Source organism: Zonotrichia leucophrys, chromosome 5 (genome assembly GCF_028769735.1).
Source record: "Zonotrichia leucophrys gambelii isolate GWCS_2022_RI chromosome 5, RI_Zleu_2.0, whole genome shotgun sequence".
Taxonomy (NCBI): Eukaryota; Metazoa; Chordata; class Aves; order Passeriformes; family Passerellidae; genus Zonotrichia; species Zonotrichia leucophrys.
Genome location: NC_088175.1, coordinates 6,748,740 through 6,773,277, shown reverse-complemented (window position 1 = coordinate 6,773,277; position 24,538 = coordinate 6,748,740). Strand labels below are relative to the sequence as shown.

The 24,538-nt window shown below is 39.7% G+C and overlaps 1 protein-coding gene across 12 annotated transcripts in view; it reads right to left on the bottom strand.

The window, feature by feature from the left end:
- BEGAIN (brain enriched guanylate kinase associated) overlaps positions 1–24,538 on the bottom strand; it is a 158,683-nt gene that overhangs the window by 105,830 nt on the left and 28,315 nt on the right. For 6 of the 12 annotated variants that reach the window (XM_064715091.1, XM_064715094.1, XM_064715095.1 and 3 more), the window contains one exon: positions 7,969–7,997. The exons of 2 other annotated variants lie outside the window; for them this stretch is intronic. In XM_064715091.1, coding sequence (XP_064571161.1) covers positions 7,969–7,997 — 29 coding nt within the window. Of the gene's footprint in view, positions 1–5,761; positions 5,852–7,968; positions 7,998–8,338; positions 8,372–24,538 lie in introns of those variants that run through there. 4 more of the 12 variants (XM_064715088.1, XM_064715090.1, XM_064715092.1 and 1 more) reach the window with 2 other exon arrangements.

Here is a 24,538-nt window from a genome sequence, read left to right as displayed (position 1 = left end):
AATTTGTGCAATACCTTGGTTAAGCCAGCATACTTGAGTTAAATAGTAGCAGAAAGATTTAACACTTTTTAAACTGGAAAGCAAGATTTTTTTGAACTAGAAAGCTAGAAAGAAAAGAGGAGTGTTGATTGCTTTCCCCTTCAATTTGCTTTTCCTCTTCAATTTGCCTTTCCTCTTCTTGCCTGCTGCAAGAACGAGCTCTTGGGTGGTATCAAGGGAAAGATTAAGTAGCCATTCATTGCTGGGAATTCCCGTTCTTGGAATACCTTAAAAATAAAGCAGTTCCTTAAATTGATTCTTTTATCTAAGTGCAGTCATAGCTAAGAGAAACATAAAATGAGCTATTTGCTTGACCTGATTTGTATGGAAGCTGCAGAGTTAAGGCCCTTTGCTCTGACATGGATATGAAACTGGCCTTGAACAGCAGGCAGCAATTTGGAGCTGCTGAGTCATGAGAGTTTCTTGTGAACGTGAGGGTCTTTGTAGAACAGCAGTGACTCCCTGAAGAGCTCAGTGCTCCCAAAAAAATTTGAAGCTACAACATCCTCCTCCTCTGCCTCTTTTTTCTTTTGAAAGTGGGAAAAATCAAGGTAAGGTGGTAAAAATTTGCATTTTGCTCTGCACAGCTGAAATGGCATTGGTGTAGTCATGATGTCCTAGTATGTCATGTAAGTCAGTCAGCCACTGCTTTGCCAACAGGCTGCTCAATACTGCTTGCCCTCTGAGATGCAGGTCTGCTGCATGAGTTGTGTGTGTATGCTCACTTGAACACAACTTCTCAGTTTTGGTTTTGCTGACATGGTGACAGTTGGGCAAGCTCAGGATGACAAATTGATTTTTCCATGACTTTCAGAGCTTAAAAAATGCATATCTGGAGAAAGTCATGCTTTAAGGAATGACAGAGCTGCATGTGACATGGAGACCCTCACTTTTATGCCAGTACAAACATTACTACAAACCAAGAAATGAGCAGTGACTCCACACTGTTCAGTGAAGCAGATCTTATTTCTCCTGGAAGAGTTGAATAACAACAGTAGTGCAGTTCACACAAGCAGCAGGACAATCATACACATGAGAGAAACCCTTCAAGGAGCTACAGGCACTTATGATCCTGCTGTTCTGCTGGAGGGCTCTGTATATTATACAATTCTCCCATTCTTGAATTCCAAAAAGCATGGTTACACCTCACTATCTACTGTCTGTTTTCAGCACATTGTACTTCATGCTAAGCTGGCTTTACATCATCACTAAAACATAAAGACAATTCAGTCTTTCCAATTTCTAATATGAAAAGCTTAATAGTTTTGATATACTTCAGATGCTTTTGATTTTTAGAGAACACTGCATCAAATGTGGTGATACAGGTTTTATTTGAATGCATTCTGAAGTCACTTGTGTGTAAATCAAGAACTGATTGGTAAATTAAATTGCCTAAGCCATGCCAGAAGCAGCAGAGCTGGAAATTGCAAAAAGCCTGTAATAAAGTGCTGCAGACAAGTTATCTCCTTTCTTTCATTAGTCTGTGAGCTGTAGCAGCAGCAAGCATTCAAAATCTACTTGATTTCACCACAGAGCACACTTAAGTGCAGTTCACAAACTGTACTGTCCTTGAACCATCTGGGGTTCATAGCATGAAACCTCTTATGTTCTTCAGCTTATAAGATTGTTTTGTTGCTGCTGCAGTGGCTGCCACCGTTTGCTTTGCAAGTTGCTGCTTTCAGTGTTCAGCACACACCCTCAGTAGCTTTCGTCAAAGTGCTTACATAAACTGAAGCCTAATAGCAATAAAGGGGAGGCATCCAATTTACCCACCTTTGAATTTCTTAGAATAATGGATAATTGTGGCTTTGGAACTTGAAGGGGGAAAACCCAACAACAACAAAAAATGAAACTGTTCTCCAAGTTCTGCTCCTTATGATACAAAGTTCTGAACTAATCACAAGCACTATAGAAAATGGAATTTTCTTTCTTTTTTTTTCTTAAATATTTGTCTGAAATGCCTCCTTTTATTTATTTTTCTTTTCTGAGAAGCTCATGGCATTGCTCAGTGATGCATTTTGCCTTGCAAGAAAGGGGTAGGCAGATCATTATTTGTAAGCTAGGCATCACTGAGGTCCAGCCTCTTCCCCATGACTCACTGCAGCTCCTGGCTGATGGCATGGCTCATCCACTCCTACCTACTTCCTTGGTCTCTTCAGATGTTTGCTCATCTCCCACTTGTCCCTGGAGGCCACTTTACACAACTCTACCTGGTTTCATTCAACTTGAATCTGTTCTGCCCTCTGTCTCTGTCATGTTCCTTGTGTGGTGGAAGCTTTTGCTTCACCCAGTATTTATCTAGAGCTAAAGGATGCTATAACACAACACTTGTTCCATCAGCTGATGGGGATGGTTCCTTGCATACTGACATCATTGCCTTTTAGATCATTCTCTCAAGCAGCAGACAGAAGCTCAGGGCACAGGATTGTAGCACAGCATAGCAGCAACACTCCCTCCTCAGCTGAGCTAGCGCTGGTTTGTCTGACTAGCATGGGGAATAATAGTAGAAATTAGGTGTGATAAGCTGCACAAGCATACTGTGCCTCTGGCAGCCCTAACAACATTCTCAGAGGTACTGGAACAGGTAGATCAGCATGGCTCTGTGCCTCAGCCCATCCCAGTTCCAGGGCTGTAGCTCCCCTGGGAGCTGTGACTATAACTGTGAGTGTCCACTGCTCCCATTGCTGTGTTTGACAACCACCAAACCCGAAGCTGAGTGTAGTCCCAGGGAGAGAGAGAGAGAGAGAGAGACAGATGCTTTAGCTACAGTCACACCCTGGATGGCAGCAGGAACAAGGCAGATGTGCTGAAAACAGCACGGCAGGGCTCTCACTGCTGCTGGAGCTGCCTGCCAGATAAAAACAGCTTCCAAAACAGAGGGGAAATGAGAACCTGGTTTACCTGTTTGAACATATGTTAGGCAGCTCTTTTATCCTTTTCCTTTTCTTCTTCATCTTTCAAAATTCACCCAACTTGATGATTTTTTTTTACCATCAATCGCCTCTAATGACCCCACACTCATGGCCCTTTCATGCTGGCATTTCCCTATGCTCTATTTCGTCTGAGCTTGCCCTGTTCCATCTCTTTGCCCATGTCCACAGCTGGGGTTTCACATCCCAGCATCAGCTAGAGCCTGAAGACACTGCTGAGCAGATGGTGGAGCTGCTTCTTGCACAGCCCTGCTGCTGTCCTGTGGCATTCTGCTTCTGTACAAGGCAGTGGCTCCCAGCATATCAGCTGTGGATGTGAGGACCAGACCTAGGGCAAAGTAAACCATGTTTGTTGGTTAACTTTCTGGGAAAATAAATCCTCCCCTTGTGTTCAAGTATGTGGTAAAATTAATGTAGATACAGGCTGAGAGAGGAATAAGGACAAGGTGGGGATGGCAGGAAATTGCAGTGTGTTCATTAGCATATGAAGAGGGCTATATTTATACCAAGTGCAAGGAAGGCAGCATGATCAGGTGGGCATTTAGGAAAGTATTTACATTTCCAGCAAACCATGGCAGAGGCTTTTCCCTAGAACTGCATGTGCCTCTGATGTTCCTTTTGAAGAAACCCATATTCCTCCCTTACCACAGATGAACTCAAACATGCTTGAGAAAAGTCCAAGTCTAAAAATTCAAGAGACTTGGATCAAGCTGCTGACTTTCTACCAGCTGTGTGTGCAAAACAAACCACTTTGCTGTCATATGTTCTGAAACAAGGACTACACTGAAAGGAAGATGGTACCTCATAGGTTCCTTGAGACACTTTTATCAGAGATCTCTGGGTAATTAGTAAAGTGCCCCTACTGATGATACCAAAATAAAGTAATTCTCAGTTGAGGAATCCCATGATTGTATTGTAAAGTGGAAACTCAGACTCCTTGGAGGCACTGTGAGCCTGGCAGCTGGTCATGGTGATGATGTGTCCTGTTTTGTGTACTTTTAGATATACAGTTCAGCCTGTTGTGGATCTTGAAAGCTTAGAACTAAGACTATTGATTAATAGAGTTTCTGAATTGTCACTGAAATTTTAGGAGTGCATTAAAAAAAAAAAAAGGAAAAGCTTTTATTGAACAATATCTGTCTCTTTAAGTGACATTTCCTGTGAAGTGACATACACTTCAGTGTAAGGAAGCTAAGAAGCTGATCAATATTTGTGTATAAAGTATTTCTAGAGATCTGTTTTGCCAAACCTTACATCACCCTCACCCAGAAAGTTTGACTATTACAACCTGTGTTTCAAGCAGGATGGAATGGAAGCAGGGAAAGAGTAGCCAGGAGTCTGGACTGGAGCTGCAGTGGAACAGGTCTTTCATTTGCAATTTTTAACCATTCTATGGGTTCAATCTGAGTTAAAGGAGTACTTTTCAGCCTACTGGCAATTTTATGTGCCAGCCACCACAGACATACAAGGCCTCAGGCTTGGAAGGCTTGTGCTTCTCTTGAATATATGCACCAAAGATAGCACACTGCTGAGTCAAAATAAGATAGTATAGGTACATTTGAAATTCACTTTATTGACCAAGATTTTCGGTTCTTGTTTATAGACATGAAAAAGAACCAGATCCAAAAAACTGTATTTAAAAAGCTGGAGTCAGAAGTAATTAATGCCTAAAGTGACTCTATAACCATACACAGCCAACCTACATAAGTGCAGATCCTCAAGAGGTTTGTGATTAGTAGTTAGCCTTACTCCTGCCTAATATATTGGTACCTTGAAATATTATGAACACTGTACTGCTAAGAATCATTTACAGTGAGAAGACTTCATTGCAAAAACTGATTCTTTTCAGTCAAAGTTTTAGCACAAAATTGCATGTTTCTACTTCTAGAGGAAGGTGTCCCTGTGTCAGGCTAAATATTGACAACCTCCCACCCCTGCTTCCTACTTCTCCTTCCACACATAGCTCAGTGACAGCAAGCCCCTGCTGCAAAGGACAGCATGTGACACTGCAGGTCACAGCAGCTCCTGGCTCTGTAAAGGGAATTACTGCTGCCTTATGTGAGACGAATCGCATTGCTCTGGACACGTTCTCAGTGAAGGAATGTGACAATCAGACTTGTATTAGTTTGCACTGCTGCTTGTGCTGCCTGGCTCAATGAATTTTATGGCTGAACAAAGCACAAGCTACCAGTGGACCAATTTTTCACTCATCCCTCTCTCTGAATGGGGCTGGCTCCATCAGTCCTTGGGGATGCCCCAGATGGATCCCCCTTCTCCTGGGCACGGCAATGTACAAAGCTCACTCAAAGACTTACAGAGCTGCCTTTATAAAATGTTTGGCCCTGTGGGCTCTCAAGGACTGTCACCTGTTCTTATTTAAAAGACTTTCTTCCCTTGAAGAGCACTGTGGAATGCAAACCTCTGTTGCCCTGACTCTGAGATTTTTCAACCTGGTTTCACTGTCCTGTGGTTATGCACCTTCCTCCTATTGTCCTGTTTCACTAACAAGGTATTTTTCCTTTTTTTTTTAATTACAGAACCCCTTTTTCCTCCCTCTTTTGCAGGAGCCTTGCACTCTTCATGCACCTCAGCTCCACACCTGGTGTGGGCTCAGCCTCTGGTCCTTGGGCCAACACATCCCAGGTGATGTGGAATGGCACATCCTCAGCTGGTAGCAAAAAAGGGCGGGAAAGGAGCTGGGCACAGGAGACAGGGCAGAAGAACACAATGAAGTATCATGTGGGAATAGCTTTTTCCATATTACACTGCTTTCTGCATATAACAAAAAATACCTCTTTCCTCCCAGCCTGCCATTTTCCTCTCGTTTCTTTCTTTCTTCTCCTAGCTTCAGGTTATCTCTCTTCAGGACCTCTCTGAAGCCACTGTGGTTAAAACACAGGGTAATTTGTTTTTTACCTGGGTACCACACTTTGATAGTTTTAGAAAAAATCTAATTCTCCTCAGGCTGTGAGTTTACCAGCTACTTAAGATAAGGACTCCAGATAGTTTCCTTTAACTGCCAAGGATTCTGTCAGTTTGCATCCAAGGGAATGAGGAGGGAGCCTGGAAAAGTTTGGGATGGAGCAGTGCAGTCTGTGCCCTGGGTCCTGCCTGGCTTGCTGCTCTGCTTGGGAGCACAGGGAGCTCTGGAACTGCCCTTGCACCTGCTGGGCTGATGGGGACAAAAACCTCTGCCAGAATCAGCTTTTGCACACAAGAATTTTTAACAGAAAATTTCTTTAACAAACTCCTGAGAGAGCCTGACCCTTCTCTTTGTGGAGTTAATAGTGAAGCTCCTGCTTCATTTCAGTGGGGCAAGGTTGACTTCTCCATCTGTGCACTACTCAGGGAGTACTGAGGTAAAGACTGGCAAGCCTGACCGCTGCAAAATTGTGGCGTTTGGAAAATGGAGCTTTATAAATGCTTATTTTAATTAAAAAAAAATTCTTGTCTTTTTTTTTTTTTTTTCTCACTACATTCTGCTCATTCTCCTGGGCTCTGCAGCCCATTATTGCAAAACTAAAAGCAAGACTAAAAGCAGAGGCCAAGGCATGCTCAGGAAAGTATTGCAAGGATTAGACTGCATCTGTCTCACATGCTTATCCAACAAAGATGTAAATATATATTCACTTGCATCTTCCAAGAGAGTCATTCATGACAGAAGTGTGCATGCACTTTAGGTGATTGTTTGGAATTTTTATTAGACACCAGTCCACATACTGAGGCACTTTCTCAGGCATTACTCAGGAAAAACTCACAGCTTTAACATTATAGTACTTAAATACATGAAAATCCAGAATACATTGCACAGTGTTTTTCTTTCAGCACAAAAGTTACAATACTTCTGTTGTCGTGAGGCTCTACAAAAGTGTATTAGTGCTTTAAAAATACATTCTTAGTAACTTTTGGACATGCAGCTTCACGTCCATTTTAAGAGATTTAACCTCCTTTGCCTCAAAAGAAAAACAGGATTCTGTTTCCAGCCCAGAATTCATTAAACACTTGATCAAATTTCTGTTGTTTTTCATTTGCCCAGCTATTTCTTGAATTTCAGAACTTTTCTGCATTTCTAATAACTCAAGATAGCCATTCCAAACTGAAGGAATCTAAAAAGTTTTTCTTGGACAAGAGTTGTCACTAACCAGTTACCAGATTCAGAGAAGGCATTTAGGCTTGTCCAATAAAACCAAGTAAGATCATGGCCAGTGTATTAGATTATGAAAAGAAGTTCCATAAAGTATTTAAAGGGTGGTAAAAAGTTAATCTCTTACCTATCACTTTGACAATGTGTTAGTAGACAAGGTTTTAGTAATTTTTAATTAATTTATTAAAAAGGGCTAGAATGCTTTCTGCTTTCTTTTTCTTTCTCAACAACATACACAAAAGCAATATCCCCCCAAAGCAGACTTGCACTAGGACATGAGATGGAAAACTTATGTTATAAAACCCATCTCCTTTTGCTTAAAGCAGAGAGATGTGCTGAGAAACTGGTACAGTATGACAACATTTTAAACACAGAGGAGACGAGATTTATCTGGCTGGTATACAATATAAAACAAAAATCGAACATCAATGTTACAGTGCTATATTGAAACAAACCACATTAATTAGATGCTTTGAAGTCAAGCCTATATTTTCTTCAGCTTTTTCATGAATTATTGATCCACTTTGCTCATTAAATGGAATGGCAGGCTCTTGCAGTAAATGGACAAGTGGCTACAACATTTATATAATCAAATACGCTCTGCATCTGGCAATAAAACATGTTTGTGTGTAAAACATGCTTTCTGAATTGACATCCCTGCAAAACAGATTTACTAGAACAACCACATTCCTTTCCTTTTGTCTCTAAAGCACAGCTTGCCTTGCATCATCATGCAATCCAGCATTCTACTGTGATCGCATTAAGCAAGATATTTTCCAAGAGCCTGTATTGTGTGCATTGAGCAACAGAACACTTCTCCTCTACAACGAGATGTAAATAAACTGTCTCACTTACCTTATTTTCTCCATTTCTGCCGCAGAGGCCTACAAGAAATCAAATAACAGGAGCAAGTGAATGAGAGCAAACATTCACTCCGCAGATCTATGCATAGTTAAGGCTTTCCGAACGCTTCCCGGCTGCGGGGCGCGGGCGAGCGGGTCGCACATCTGCATCGGCCAAGCGGAGCGGGGAGCGGAGCCCGGCGTGCCCACGGCCACGGGCACCGAATGACTCAGTTGTAGCGCTGAGCCACACAACGGGGAGGGGAAAATAAAGAAGGAGAAAGGCAAAAAAAAAAAAAAAAAAAGGCCAAAAGCGAGCAGCGGCAAGTAACAGGTTAGTGAGCCTCCTGGGTTTCCCAGGGAAAGTTGAATTGCGGTGCTACCCTCGGCGCGGTGGGCATGGCAGCGGGCTGGGCTGCCGGGGATTGACAGTGACTTCATCACACGTGAATTCGGAGCTCAATTCATCATCTTGCGCTGAGCCCGACAGATGGAAGGACACCAGCTCGCCTCCTTCGTGGGAGTTTCGAGTAATCAAATTACTTTCCTCAAGTAATGCACTATCTTGACAATTAGCATCTCAATGCACGGAGGCGCCGGGTTAACCCTTTGTGTGCCGCTGCCCCGCCTGCAGCTCCCGCTGCCCCCGGCCCATGCTCGGCTCTGCCCGCATCCCCACAGATCCCCACGGCCCCGCCTGCTCATTCCATCAACCTGCCTCGGTCCTTTTTACCATATAGGTGCTGTAAATTCCTGCTTGTCTATAGCCCGGAGATCCATTAATTTCTCCAGCGCTACTTGTTGGCATAGTCTTGTTAACCCTTTGGTTTCTTTTTCGTCACTATCTCGTGCAGATCCTAAATAGCTGCTCCCATTTCATTTCAGCACAGCACTGGCACAGAATCTCATCAATTCTCCCAGTCCCACTTTATTGTAACTAAGGAATGAGCACTCAGAGCAATCCTGCAATCTCTAGAGCCAGATAAATCCCAGCATCACAGAATCTCTTATTTATACTGAAAGCATTGGCCATTAATCATGAGCACTTTAAACCTTATTGATTAATGGCTAACAATCATATTTGAGTATGAAATAAATTAAAGATTAAAAATAGAGAATGTAAATTTAATCAGTTAACCAGCAGGAAATTTGTCAAACTGCCTAATAAAACATCCCAAATGACAAATTGTTGGTTCTTCATTGGGTCACTTGTCTTCCCTTTTTCTCATTTACTTTTGATTTGCTCATTAGAGAAGTTGTCAGTCAGGTTGGTGTTTGCACGGCAGTTTCTGATGTCAAACATTAAGGATTTTAGCCATGCACCATAACTTGGTAGGCAGGAAGCCAGCTGCAGGAAAAACCCTCCTCATTTTCTCAGTAACATATGTAATGCTTGCTTACATGGTCCTTGCTATGTAAACATGTATTGCATACCTGCTGTGTTGGAAACACAAGGTTGTGTGTGGAATCTTGAGATTAAAAATGTAACCCATAATTGCTTTTTCTAATTTGTGTCTGTCCATTGAATCCTGCATATTCTGTAGTACACAGGAAATAGATTCAACATTGCTGATCAGAAACCAAACCACAGAGGCTTTACTGATCAGAAAATGAACCACAGAGGCTTTGTCCCAGGGCATGAGAATCTATGGCAGACCCACTGGTTTGCCTGCTTAGCTCCCCAGACATGAGCTCTCCAACACAGCCCTGCTCATCGTATTCCTTTAAATTTTGGAGAGATGACAGTTCTTTTGCATGGCTGCTCACTATTTCTTTGCCATGAACTCTGGGAGTTGCTGTGCAGACAGGGTACTTGGAATGCCTGATTTTAGAGCTTCTATTATGGCAATATCTGCAGCCATCAAGGGAAGATACCTGGCCTTGCTTTTGCCTAGTGCTTTGAATAATGCTGCACTCCTGGGGTCAGTGTGGGGGTTGCTTTGTGTGATTAAATCAAAGTATTGAGAAGAGGAGCTGTAGACTAATGTTTTGGTGATACTCATCTGTGGACGCAAGTGAGTCATTGGCTGCCAATCCTGACAGGAAATTAGTAGGGAGAAAAAAGCTCAGCAAATGCCTAACACCAATTCAAACAAGAAAACTAAACCAAGCTGCAATTACTTTTCTTTTTCTTTTCTTTTTTTTTTTTCTTTTTTTTTTTTTTTCCTGGTAGGACTGGGTTTTTTACCTCTCACAGTGAAAGCTCTTTGTTCCATGTAATAAGGCCATTTTTCCTTTGGACCATTGAGGATGTTCTACTCTGCCTTTCCCTGGCAGGTTGTGCAGTAAAGGGATTTCTCTCTCCCCTCTGATGTGGAAACTTTGGGGTCAGATCAATCCTCCCCAAGGAGGATGCTCTGCCCCAGGTCAGAGAGTCAGAGACCTCTCTGGGCTGCAGCACTGCAATGCCCCATTGCATCTTTTGACAGGGATGCTCTTCCAGTAAATAAATAGGAGCACAGGGCAGGACTAGAGCCTGGATGTTCTTCAGCAGATTGCCCTGGCTTTCAGCCTAGGGGGTCAAATGAGTGTAACTGATACCAAAAGTGGAGAAAACAAGGACAGGAGCATCTGTAGAAACATAGCTTTCATCCCAAGCAGTTTATTTTCCCAGATAGCTGTGTCCCTTAGAACAGTAATGTTTTATCCCATTTTTTCCTTTTTCTTCTTCTCCCATTTCCTCCTTATCTCTACATTTAATTTTTTTCTTTTTTTTTTCTTCCCCCCCCCCTCCCAAAAGCCTAAACAACTCACAATTGTTTCAAAAGTCTGTGGTTTTCTGAAAAAGCTGTGTAATTACAAGGTGACATTTCTACTAAGGCAGGATTGCTGCTCCTAGCCAGATCCCTGCCATTGATTTAGTCTGTGGAATTTTAGAGGCTGCATCATCCTCCCACTGCTGTCTATGAAGGGTCCTACCTGAAACATCTTCCTGAATTGATTCAATAATATAGTCTAAACAGCTCTGAATTGGCCACTTTAAGGACAAATCTTGTCCTCAAACTCTTATGGGACCTATTTCAAGCAGATAGAATGAAGTAAAGGTTGGTGCAAGAATGTCCTTAATGGTAAGTCATCCATAAATTGTTGCTTGCTAGTGTGTTGATTCATTTCAAGTGATTCTTGATGCCTAAACTGAGCAGTGATTGAAGCTGTGTGATTTTTTTCAATTAAATATTTTAAATTAAGATCAGTAATTACCTTTAATTATAAAAATATCAGATGTGATTTATTTACATGGGATTTTTTTTTCAATATCAAAGCAGTATGACTAAAGAATTTATTTAATTAGCCTAAAAATAACAATTTTTGCTTTTAATAAAAAGTTTGGTCTGGGTAACTCAATAGGCTACATTTCTATATACAGTCTCTTTACTTAAAATACTGAGACTTAAAATACTGAGGTTTGAAGATTTTAATTTTTAAAGACATGGTGTGGCAACTATCCCTAGAAGCACTTTTGGGCAATGACTAATAATATGAATAGAAACCTGATTTTTTTCCAAGTGTTTGAAGGAAGCAAATGTGATGCACCAAACAACTACCAAGACTCACCTTTTTTGGAAGTGTTAAACATTTAAAAGTACATTTTTGAGCAGATATTGAAATAGAAGTCAGTTACCTTTCTTTCTTTTTTTTATTTTATTTTTTTAATATAATCCCCCACCCCTTACTTATTCTAGATTGCAAGTTGACATTGTTTGATATTCTTTGAGAACAAAGTCATTTGCAAAGTCAAGACTAAGAATATTCATTCTTAGTCATTGACATACATAAAACTTAGTGTAGTGATCCAGTTATTTGGGTTTTTTATATAATCAGGGTCTATAGTGCTGATTATTGATCCTAAATATTTTTTAATGAAAAAGTCATACCGATGATCCATCTTTCTATTCAGTTCACATTGTATTTATGCTTTATTTCCTTTATGATCCCTTTTTGAGGGATAAGCAATCAGGGGACTTTAGATCTTTCTGATGTCTAAAGGAATTTCCTTCTCCGAAGATATTGAGGTTAATTTTCATCCTTCTGCATCTGCCCAATGTACGTGTGAAAAAAAAGTACCCTGGAGGTGAATTTTTAATTTTACTTATTAGCTTTTGTTTTCTTGGAAAAGCTTTTCATTTTAGAGGGAGGGACTGGACCCAGGGTCTGGCTCAGTGCTCACCAAGTCCTCCCACTGTGTTCAGTGACTTTGGAGTTGCACTTTGGCTTGTTGCTACCAGGGGTACCAGAAAAGAAAGAGTAGCAGGAAGTTACTGCCACTCATTTAATCTTACTGTTCACTCAGATTTGTTTATTATTGTGGAAGTTACTTTTATTTCTTTGTTGAGGAAAGCTGCAAATGAGAGCTCATTCACAACAAAAGTTGTCTGGATTTCTGGCACATTTGTAAACTGTCACATGTTTTTAATCCAACTAGATTACTTCAACATTTTTTTTCTGCTCCCTGTTGTACTAAAGTTTTATTGATAGAAACTACTCCAGTCCTTTTTCCTTTCTTTTCTTACAGAGGACAAGAGTTAAAGATTGGATTTAATAAAAATTACAGACAACATAATTTGATAGGATCAATCTTTAATTAGATGTTAATCAATTTTTAGAGATTTCTTTTATTGGCTTTAAAGTACCACTCAGGCAATGCCTGAAGAAAGAGTAAAATTTAATCTATAGAAAGTTTAAAAGAGCTGGAGGAAGTGTCCATTTGCATTTGATTGTATTGAATGTATCTGATAGAGGTTTACAAAAGAAGGATCATCTTCCTGTAAAACTCTTTCCTGAAATTTTCATGGAGGTACATAGAAAATTGATTCCAAGTTGCCACAGTTGCCACTATAATAGATATTTTGCTCAGAAAGCATGTGCTCCCCACCATGGGCTATAAAACATCTCCAGTATGCTCATCTGAAGGTATTTCATGTATGAAACATGAAGAGGTTAAACACTGAGGGAAGAAGGCAGAAGCTGCCAAGGATAACAGCCTTTTTCCTTTCCATTGTATTGAACTATTTGGAACCACTGAAATGAAAAACATTTTATCTTGGGAAGAGAAACGTCACACATATTAGAAAGAATGGGAGGGTTCCATTAAGCTGTGGAGGGTTTTCATGTTGGACACAAGGCAAAGCATTTGCCAACCAGTTTGGGCTTAGCAACCAAAGTAAATCATAACGAATCTCTCCACACCACCAAGAGTAGCATTGCACTTTCCCAGGATTCTCTCTCTAACTGGGACCACATTCCGGTGTTTCTTGGGGTGAAAGAGGAAATCCTCCACAGTAACAATTAAGTTACAAATGAAAACTCAGACTTTTGGGACAAACTGCAAACAGCAAAAATATGGCTATGGACAAATGGACCTAACTCAGAAAACAAAAAGATAAATTGTCTTTTTAATTCTTAGAGCAGGTGATTAAGTTCAACACCCAGAATTTTTACACTGCACCAGAGCACCAGTACTCTGTCATGCAATGTTCATAAGGCTGCTGGGGTCCATTTTGAAACAGATTTACCCTGTTTTTTCTGAACATTATTAAATTTATTGAAATTGGAGGGTGATTTTAACCATGTTAAATTTTGTATGACCAGTTCTCTCTTTGATCTTGTACCAATTTTATGTTTAAAGCTTATTACTCCCACCCTGTTTTTACATTCCCATATACATTTATGAAGACATGTTTTATCTAAGCAGGAAAACAAGATGTGATTCTCTGGCTGCTCTCATAAGACTGTGTTCCTTTCCCTCAGTCATTTCAGTATTCCTTCTCTGGATCTGTTCCAAATTACCTCAAATCTGATTTGAAAATGAGTAATCAGAATATACATTATGTACAGAGCACCTTGGCAGTACCTTTTATGGCGGATGTATGCTTCAGTGACTCTAAAGAAAATATATCCGCAGTGCATCTCAGGCTTGTCTCAGATTTCTTGTGGTTCTCTCTCATTTGAGGCTCACAGCTGTTTTACTGTCTAACAACACACCTGGATCTCTGTTTCTCTGCTGCTTCCAAATGATGAGCTCCACAAAATAAAGTATTGATTTGGATATGTTTTGTTAAAATTCCATTACTCTGCTTTTAAATGAACCAGTTCTTATATGAGCTTCCTAATTGTTGTCAATACTTTGAAATGCCTTTATTATTTAGGCAAACCTGTTTATTGGCTCAAAGTCACTAACAATTATTTGCAACAAAATGTGTCTAAAATCTTCTTTGAAAGTTCCAATAATCCCTGTCCAACATTACAGTCTTCCATTTTAACATTTACATAGGCTTTTCATTCCAATTAATCATCTTGAATTACTCTCTATTTTATAACTTTTAGACACTAATTCTCAACTGCGCACTTTATGAGCTACTTTGTGCAAATCTAGATAGATCATGACTTGTTCCCCGAGTGTGAAATTGCTTCTCTTAACAAAAAGTTACTTTTGCAAAAATTGTCATGCTTTATGCCACCTCTCTTCATCCTTGATTGCTCAAGTTGCTTGACCATGAAGCCTTCATTTTGCTTCATGTTACATTTTCTCTTCACCACTTAGGATGTATTTGTACCATTGCACACAGAGAAGAGTTTTGCTTCCGAGCTTGCCTATTCAAGTGCCAATTGAGTGAGATTTTGGACTGGGGATTACTGCAGGATTCCTGACATCAGCAGAGGGAATAGTAGTAATTTGCCTTACTTATGATGGTTTCTGTTAAACCTTCCTCATCCTTCTTCAGATATCCTCCAAATATTCCCTGCTCACTATCATTCATACTGAAAGATGAGGAGAGTATCTCCTTAATAACTGGACAGGATCTAAGTGATTCTGAACTTCTGTCTGACCTTCAACATACAACAGGTCTTCCTTCCTTCTTTTTTGTTTTGTTTTTCTGTCTGTGTAGCTGAAGACCTTTTCAGAACTAGTGTTCTAAAAATCCTTAGCAAGTTCTGATCTCACTGAATTTTGGCTGAAACAGTCTGGGAAATAACCATTAGAGAAATAAGATAAAAAGAAATATTGGGAATTTTTCTCACAACAGGCATTTAAATTCTCCATGACACATCCTGCATGTGTGAACATGTATCAAATAGCAACATATTAAATTCAAACTGTAACCTAAAGGCTTCTCTTTTGCATAGTTGGGAAAACATAGCATTCTCAAGCTGTTTTATTTCCTAATATTTTAGAATCTTTATTTTGCTTCCTTAGTTTCTTTTTCACTCTGTAAAGTCTCAAAACCACATTCCCAGCAGGGGTAAATTAGCAGAGCTCCACTGAAGTGAAGTCTTGCTGATTTATATCACTGGAGGTTCTGCTTTTAAATGGCTGTTTCAATGAGTCAAGCTGATTTCTGTCATACCCAGTACCCCCAAGTAGCATGAATGCTGTCATTTCTCCCAAAAAATGGTCCCAAGAGAAGCTACACCTCTTCTCCATGTCACTGGGAAAATCATCCAGGGAAACCTGAGCTAAAGACCATTGAAAACAGTGGGCTTACTACCTTAAAATGATAGTTCAGACTCCACTTAAATAATTCATTTTTGCTCAGTCTGATTATTTGAATCTGTGCATGTAACTACTGCGATTAAATGCTTGGTTTTTATGAAAACAGTCCTTGTAGTCATCAGCAGAGATGAGGATCCATAGTGCTAGGAGCTGTACAAACTCTTCAAATGAAAAGGAAATGTTCCATGACCTGACCAACGTGAGTAGGCACAGATCTGTGCAGTGGTTTTTTTTCCTTTATGGTGCAGCCACACAGCAGCACTTGTGACCATGCATTGATGAACTGTTTTCTTCAGAGTTGTTCATCATCCTCTGATGCAGTAACATTACAAAAGATTAAAATAGTGAGGTGAAGCCACACTGCTTCCAATCCTCTGTACTCTTCAGTCCCATCCAATGCGACCCCACCAGCGACAGTGTAGCTGTAAATACATTATGTGAGACTGAGAAAGAGTAAAATGCAATCTAGTTGACTAAATGGGGTCTATGTCTCCTAAACTAATACATAACACTGCTAACTGCACGTTGCCAGCACACGTATGTGGCTGTTGTAACACAGACTGTGGTAACTGCCATTACACACGTGCTATTAAAGCACTTAGCTACAGCATTTGTCATTTTAAAAGCTCTTGTTTGTCAATAGATAATAAAAAGTGGTGTCTGAGACAGTCAGGAGTAACTGCAATGTCCTGGTGCACTGAGTCCTGCCTGGGTAGGTGTGGATTTGTACTGGGTGGGACCAAAGCTTGGCTCACCATGGATGGCACATGAATTCTGACATAGCTGCTCCTATGAACTTCTGTGTTTGCATCTTTGTATCTCTACACATGTCCCTACATAGTGAGGATGTTCATGAATGTTGAAGATGGGAAGTGGGAGTGAGAGATGGAGTGGGAGCAGAACTGCAAAATTCATACATCCTACGCTTGAGGAACTTTGTTTGTTACAAAACATGCATTTTGTGCTCTAACTGCATCCATACCTGTCTAGGTGATAAAAGTAATCATATGGGGACCTGTTAAACAAAACTTCACCTTTAAGTTTTGTTGTTGTCCTTAGTTCTGTACCGTGTTCAGAACCACCCCTAAGGGAAAGGTTCAGAGGAGAGCAACCAGAGTACTAGGAAACCAAAAAACTGCATAGCAAACCCAAGATTGCAATGAATAAAGATATTTGTTATTCAAACAGGGTAAAGATGGCTGTAGAGAATGGAAATCTACCACTTTTCATTTTCAGTGTGGATTAAATAGGAAATCATGGATTCAAAGTGAAGACAAAAAATGTAGAGAAAGTGTTAGAGGTATTATTTTAATCACAGAGATAGTTATGTGCTGAGGAGATTTCCCATAATAGCTGTGGCGCGTTCCATAAAGACTGGAAGGATTTGCCAACAACTTTCCTTTCTTGGGGCAGGAGGGCAGACTAGACACCTTTTATGGTTTTCCTGACTCTTCTGAGTCCATGAACTAAGGCCAATACAAATCAGTGCAAATTTTTCTTACAACAAATAGAGTTTTCTCTCTGCTTTACTGCCTTTGACATGAGTCAGTTCCCAAGGCACCACTGGGACCTGTACACTGGGGACTTGAGCAGGTCTCCTAAAAGTAGGACATTTGTGTTTGTGACTTTTGTCACTTGTGAACTTGTCTATGGACAGGCAAGAGTAAACTAAACAAGGTGCACCAACATACCCAGGCAGTGTCACAGATATTTCCTTCAAAAGAAAGGCAAACTTCAAAGCTTTCACTTCTCCTGTCACAACACTGGTGGAAAACAGTATCTGTTTATTGATTCACCTTATTTTTCATCCTACTTCCAACCAACAGGAGTGGGGCTTCAAAGTCATACCAGTGGTGCTACATCTATTTCTGGAACAACAGTAATTCCAGGGAATAAAAAGCCCCAGCCTGTGATGGATCATTTGGATTTTTGCCTGTAATTGTTTAAGAGAACTTTACTTAAGCAATAAAAGAATGAGGCCAGAGAATAATGCTAAGGAGAACTTTGATCTTCCTCCTTCAAACCAGTCTTCACCAAAGGAAGAGGAACTTCCCAAAAGATAAAAATAGTCTCCCCACAGCCAGAGCAGACTGGAAGGGAATTAGGATGTTACTTGAATGAAATGAACTTGTTCTAGTCACAACTTTGACTTATGTGCCAGGAAAATATAAATATGGGGAAGCAAACAGATCATATTCCTAGAAGGGCTGTTGGTTGATGCTGCTTTTCTTTTTATGCCAGTGCAAAACCTGCCTTGTACATTTGTGCCCTCAGTTGTGTTAGGGTACATGCAAATTATGCACCTGTAAAACAGGCATCTCTCAGTCCTTCTCTGTTAAATTGTAGTGTCTTCTGCTATTCCCATGGAGGCCCAGAGATGAAGAGGAGTCATCATATATTCCTAATATATATCTATATTATAGGTGGATGTATTTATATGGATAACCCACTTAGAGCCTTAGGATGGTGAATATTAATTACCATCAAATTAAACTGCTAGATAAGATAGGGCTTGATAGTTAGGTACTTGTTTTAAAGAAAGCTCAAGTTCCTTAAGGGAGTCCCAAGGCCAGGCAGTGTCAGTTAAAAGGCAGAAGAGACTTGAACTTTATTCTCCCAAGTTTTTAACTAATTTACTAACTACTTCATCTGTCTATTTAGTACTTTCTAGGCAGGGTATGAAAGTAAGAAAACTCCTTTTTCCAGCTTCCCTCTGCACTCCTGCATGAGCCAGGCAGGTTCCCACTCCAATATTGTCTAGGAAATATTTCCTAAGCTGTAGTGATTTTTGTTTCTGCAAAGCCCCACTGTTACTGGTGTGTGTCAGCATTGCTGAGTCCACTGGTGTCACTGTAATAATTTGAAGTATAATATAAGGTGACTTTTATGCTGGACTTGGATGGTGTCTTAATTGCTACAGGGTCATCAGAGGTCTTTTTATTTTCACTTCACTGTGCATTAGTATTCTTCTCAGGGATTCTTTTCTGGGAGTTTAAAGAAGTCTGTTCTTACTCCTACACAAAACGTGGAATTGCTAGGCTTTACTGTGGAGACATTAAATCAGACTCTGGAGATTCCTTTGTCAAAAAGGAAGCTGTATTGTTAAAATTACATCTGGCTTTTGCACGTGTCACATTTCACAGAAGCATTGAGCTTGTATTATCTAGTGGCTTTGCCTGCAGTCTTTCTTCACACAGTGCTATTTTTAGATTTTCATACTGTTGGAATTCAATAGACTAGTTGTCAAGGCAAGCACAAGAAGATAGTTAAGGTTGAATTTGTCAATGATTCAGCCATGTTCATTGCTACTATTACTATATAATCTTACCATAGTGGGGGACAAATCCCACATTTAGGACATGTAATTGCACAGAACTGTCAGGTTTTAGATTGAAATTATAAAGTGCTTAAATATAATTACAATCCAAGTTTGAATCATTAGAGGGTAAGTAGAAGATTATCAGAAGATTCTGAGGGAAGCTATAGTTTTTTTTCTGAAAGGAATGACGGTCACCCACAATGTGACTTCAGCTAATGTTTTACCCTTTGTTCTCTCTCCTGCCCCTTTTGTCCCCATGGGCACTTTCTTTCATATACTCCTTGTCTTAGTACTCTCCTTTGAAGGAGAAAAGAGTTTGGCCAAGGTGCTAGATGAGGACAGTGAAGGATCACACCAGAACATTGCTCAGTCCTGGTGCATGAGGGGAAATGAAGGCATTTGCCGTTAAATAGGATCAGGATTAAAATCCATAAAAAGGCTGGCTCAAATCACTGATAGATTGGGGTTTAACATTGTGATGTTACACTGAATAACTGAAAAGTCATGAATGAGAAAATAGACATTATTCTTCATAGGTGTATACCTTTGTAGCATATACCTATTTAAACCGTGCTAAAGGCAGTGATCCACTAGAGCATAAAACTGATACAGAGATCTGAATACAAGTGTTGTTTCATTGAAAATAGCATGATCTTGTGCCTAGCAGAGCTCCTGGGTCATAAAGAATACAGAATTTTAAAAATCACCAGATTATAGACCTCAGTGATTTCCAAGATTCTTACCATACCCTCTCAGTGACCACAATAACTGACTCTGATTTAGCCGATATGGGATATTTCCTCTAATTTAGTTAAGATTAAGAGATGGAGTCAATGTAAAAACTCCACTGTGGCACCCCTTCCTCTGCCTGCACATGTTCTGAGATGTTTGGGTGCCAGGGAGACCAATGCACTCCTGTTTCAGTGGCTGTAACCAGGGAGGTGCCAGAGGTGCAGGTGGTAAAGGATGTGGTTTGAGGGTGCTCAGGGTGCAGACTGTCTGCCTGCAAGGCAATGGAAATGGTGGGGCTGGGGATGGCCAAACTCTCTCTCTGAACTTGCTTAAATGAGTTCAGCTCTTCCTATGCTGGCAAAAACCTGTCACCACTCTGAAAACAAGATTCTAGATATCAGACACCCAAGGTACTATTGATTATAAAAGGATTTAAGGGTGCCATATTATATATACAAGATAAATACCTACTTGGAGAAATCCTAGGACTCTTAAATTTTCCTGTTGTACAAACTTTAGTTTAAATCACAATTTTTAAACAATAAGACATAAACTTCAGTTGTTTGAGTGCTGTCTGGCAGGAAAACCCTGATTATTGCCAGTTTGCTCTTTGCAGTGTGGAAGATTTGCAGGATGAAACAGCAGTCTCCTAGCAACCACAGATCCTGTAAAAATCTTCTCTTTGATAGTTCTTAAAATATGTTAATGCCACTAGATATTGCAAAATAAAACATTGGGATCCACACATAATGAAAGAAAGAATTTTGGTTTATATCTTCAGTCCAGAATAACAATGCACTAGTCAGCAACAGTTCTGACAGTGACTCAACCCAGTTTGGGTTGCTAACCATTTTTGTCTTGTTTAATTAGATCTGCATTACTAAATCCCAGTAGTGCAAATGCTTATACTAATAATTGTTTATATGAGTAGTCCCAGTGAACTTCATGTGACTATTTATGTGTTTAATTACTTGCTGGACAGAAGATTTACTGTCTGAATTTCAGTGAGCAATATTTTAAAGGACTGCTCCTCTCTCTTCCCCTGGTTATCTACAGGCATCTTATTAGGAGATTATTCTCTGTCAATTTTTTATGCACATGCTGAGAAATAGAGAATTTAAATCCTGAAAGCAAAGTTCAAAGCTCACATCCTTATGGGAGATTTTGATTCAGCAATTATCTTGTCCTCAGAGCATCTACAGAGTGCCTTACCCCTCCAAAGTGCAGTAAATCTTTCAGGGTGAGGCCCTGGGAGCAGGAGAGAAATAAAAAAGGAGCAAGCATGTTAATCAATTCAAATGCCTACTATGAGGGACAGCTGCAGTGGTGTGCCAGCAGACATCAAAAGGGCTACACAGATGTAAGCCAGCCCAGGATGCAAGACTCTGCATTTAATGTAGAATCCCAAAGGATTTATTCATGCTGCTGCATTGCTATTTTTAATGAATGAAGCAGGAAGGACCATGGTGCCAGGCAGAACTTATTGTAAGGGAGTGAAATTCCTATTTCTGAAAAATAAGGAGGAGAGTTCACAAATGGTTTTTTGTCCCCCCTCAACCATGCCTTTCTGAAGAGACAAAAGAATTAAACAAAGAACTGCATGAAATAGCTTCTCAGGAATCTCAGAATTAGCAAAAATTTATCTTCCCATATGGAGCTGAGCTATAAAGAACACATGCATGCTAAGTCTGTGTAGGGCAGTGAGGATAGTTAGACAATGTACAGCATTTCTCATCCATTTCTACTGATTATTGTTTAAATACCAAAGAATCTCATTAGTTTCATCTTTATTATGTTCATTATAGAGGCTTCACAAAGATAAAAAAGGCTTTCCCTTATTCCTCTTACAGGCAAAGAATAAGTGACCAGTTGTGGTCACAATAACTGCTTGGCTTATTTTAGGGAGAAAAAAGAGGTGACAGAACAGAAGTGAAGCATTTGAGAGGCAGTGTCGTGTCTGTCTCCTCCAGAGCAGCCCTGCCTGAGCTCTTGAGTGCAAGAAGAAGGGAACTTTCCTTCTGTTGAAAGCATTTCTATTTGTAGCATACTGAAAAGAGCTGCCACTAATTTCTATGCATGCAATCAGTGAGCAAAGCTGCAGCCAAGTGGAGGGGGATTCTCTAGGTAATGAAGTTCTCTGTAACTGAGGACTATGGCCTTCTTTTGAGGAGTTGTAAGCAGGTATTTCTAGATCTTCCAGATCTCTTATACTGCTAAGAAATATTGCACATATCTGATTGTACCCTTGTATGGAGCTCTGATATTCAGAATTTTTTTAGAAGTTATTGCAAGGGCAAGGAAATTTCTTTCTGTGAGTTCACCGGTGTGTGCTCTCTATGGATACAGACACTCAGATGATTATTGCAATGGTCCCAAAGGAAAGCTTTTTACAAGTTTTATTTATTTATAAGTGAGATTATAAGCAAAAAATTAAGTTTGTAAACAGGCCTAAAATAGTTAGACAATGTATTGCTATTTTTATCCTACTCTTCCTCTATTTTTATCCTACCCCTTAACTAGCAAAGAATGATGATGGAGTTTCCTGACTGTAAAGAAATACCATTTTCTCTACTCAACAAGAATTTGTTTCTTTATGCCTGCATTGCTGTTTAGCACCATAGTACAGCTTGTCCCCAAGTTTGAATTCTTGTTATAAGGCAGACAGATTAGGCAAACTGTACTCTTTTGTGACCCCATATTATTTCTGAGCCACTGACCATATGTCAAGCAGTGCTATTGACCAAGGTCAGTCAGCCACTTATTCTCATCCCAGGTGGCTGCTGTTGAGATTATAAAAAGGGGCTGAAATGTAAGGAGAGTCTATCAAAAGTCTATAGAGAGAAGAAGAATGGAGAGGTATCAAATAATGACAGCATACACCTGCAAACTTGTCATGTTGCACTAAATAAATTTGTAAGAGAAGTATTATTCCTTTGACATTGTGTCTTCCAGTGCTTTGCTAGGCTAATGGTGTTCTGATGAATTCCTGACAAAGAGTTGGGGAGCAGACGTTCTCACTTTTCCCAACCAGCAGAGATGTTACAGAACTGCTCTCTGTCTCAGGGGGTCAACAGAAAGTCACCAAACTGAGTGTTTGTAGAAGAAATGCTTTCAATATGGGCCAGGAAAGGTTCTCCCTTACTAAGCATCAGTGGAAGAGACTGAGCAGAGACACATCAAAGTGACTTCAGCCACAGTGTCCCTCTTAATTATTTAAAAAATACTTCTGGATAGATACAAATGGAAAAATAGAGGATTTTGCTCCACTGGAAGCAGAACTGCTGTTTTGAGGGTGGGTTTTCTTTAGAATGGGGCTGGGCAAATTTTGAACTCCCATCACTGCTATAGGAGAATGGCAGGTTTGGGCATCAGAAAGACAAATGGGATGAACAAGAACAGTCTTGCAAAGACTCAAGGATATTGCACAGGCTTGGAGAAACAAACATCTAAATGTGACCCTAATAAGTTAATGAATAGTGCTTTATAAATAGTGTCACCACATGCTGGCTTCCCAGTCAAGGTTAAATGAAGACAAAGTGACTTTTAAGAAGTCAGCTAAAAAGGGAGATTGTGATTCAAGCAGCAAAGAAACCTTGTTAGAAACCTTGATTCAATTCCTTCATCTACTTCAGATTTCCTTTCCAGTAAGCTTCTCAAACCCTACTACCACAAAGATAAATAATTGCACTCACATGTGGAGGTTTAGGGTGTAAGTGTCCATCTATCCTACAATTTACATTTTACCACCACCACAAATATCATTGTTTCTTCCTGTATATTTATGTCACAATCATACAGTGACGATTACAATCATAATTTTATTTCAGTTAGGAAAGCTGTATTATTACTGCACTGATTACATGAAAAAGACAAGGATAATACAACTAATAAAGATTCAACTAGGTAAGCTCTAGAAACTGAAATATATTTTGTATCTGTCAAAGGTTTTATTTTGCATTTAAATTGATTTTTTTGTTTCAAAGAGGGAAGACGTTGCTGTGGTTCAAGACTTCATCTAGTTTCACAAATCTTGCTTTTCACTTCATTCTTTGAGTGACAATGGGACTATCCAGGAGATGGATTTGTGCCTTAGTGTTTCTGCATTGATACAAGTAAAACAAAGATTGTAAACAAAGTTTCACAATATAACAGGGAGAGAAAAAGAGCCAAGGACTGTGAAATCTTCAGAAGCAAAAGGAGATGGACTCAGTTAAAAAAGCCCCACAGGCAGAATCATATCTTTAAAACACTAGTGCCTTACTATGGTAAGGAAATGGAGCATTAAATTAGGTATAAATTAAACTGAAGGCACATTTATATTGGTAGTGGTCTTTGGTGTTACAATACCATTGTGAATATAAAGCTGTAAAATAATAGCCCTTGTCCAGAAATAAACAAAGGGAGGCTATGCATCTGCCAAATGCTTTGTCGTGAAGTAGAGGAATTTTAGGGCTGAGAATCTGCCTGAGACATTAATCAGGGATAGGCAGATCGATAAAGAGTAAAGCATATAAACACCTACAAGATATGTAGAGGCAAATAGATTTCTGGGTGGACAAAACAGAAAAAAGTCACAGGGAGAACTTCAGAATAGAGAATTGTCATCTCATACAGCTGTACATTTGTCCTTCAAACAGTGAAAACATGAGGAACTCAAGTAAGGGAACCAGAGAAAGGATTATCCCCAGTGTGGCAGAATACAGAATCCATTAAAGCAAAAAAATTATATAAAGCATAAAATAAAAGGGAGTGAGATAATTATCTAAATTAGAGAAGAGTTAAAAAGAACATATCTAGAAAATCTAGAAGCAAATGAAAAAAGTAAGGCTTAGCAGAAAAAATTTTGGTATATAATATTGTGACATTTTTGAAGTAAACTTACCAAGAGACTTTTTCACAAACACTGTAGGAAAATGTCAGGGCCAACCAAAGAAAGTCTTTCCTATGATATCCTTTACAACTGGGAAAGGATCTAAATTTACAGACTGAAATTCTGCTTCTGTTGATCTCCTGTGTGATTTTTGCTGTTTGATGCAACTG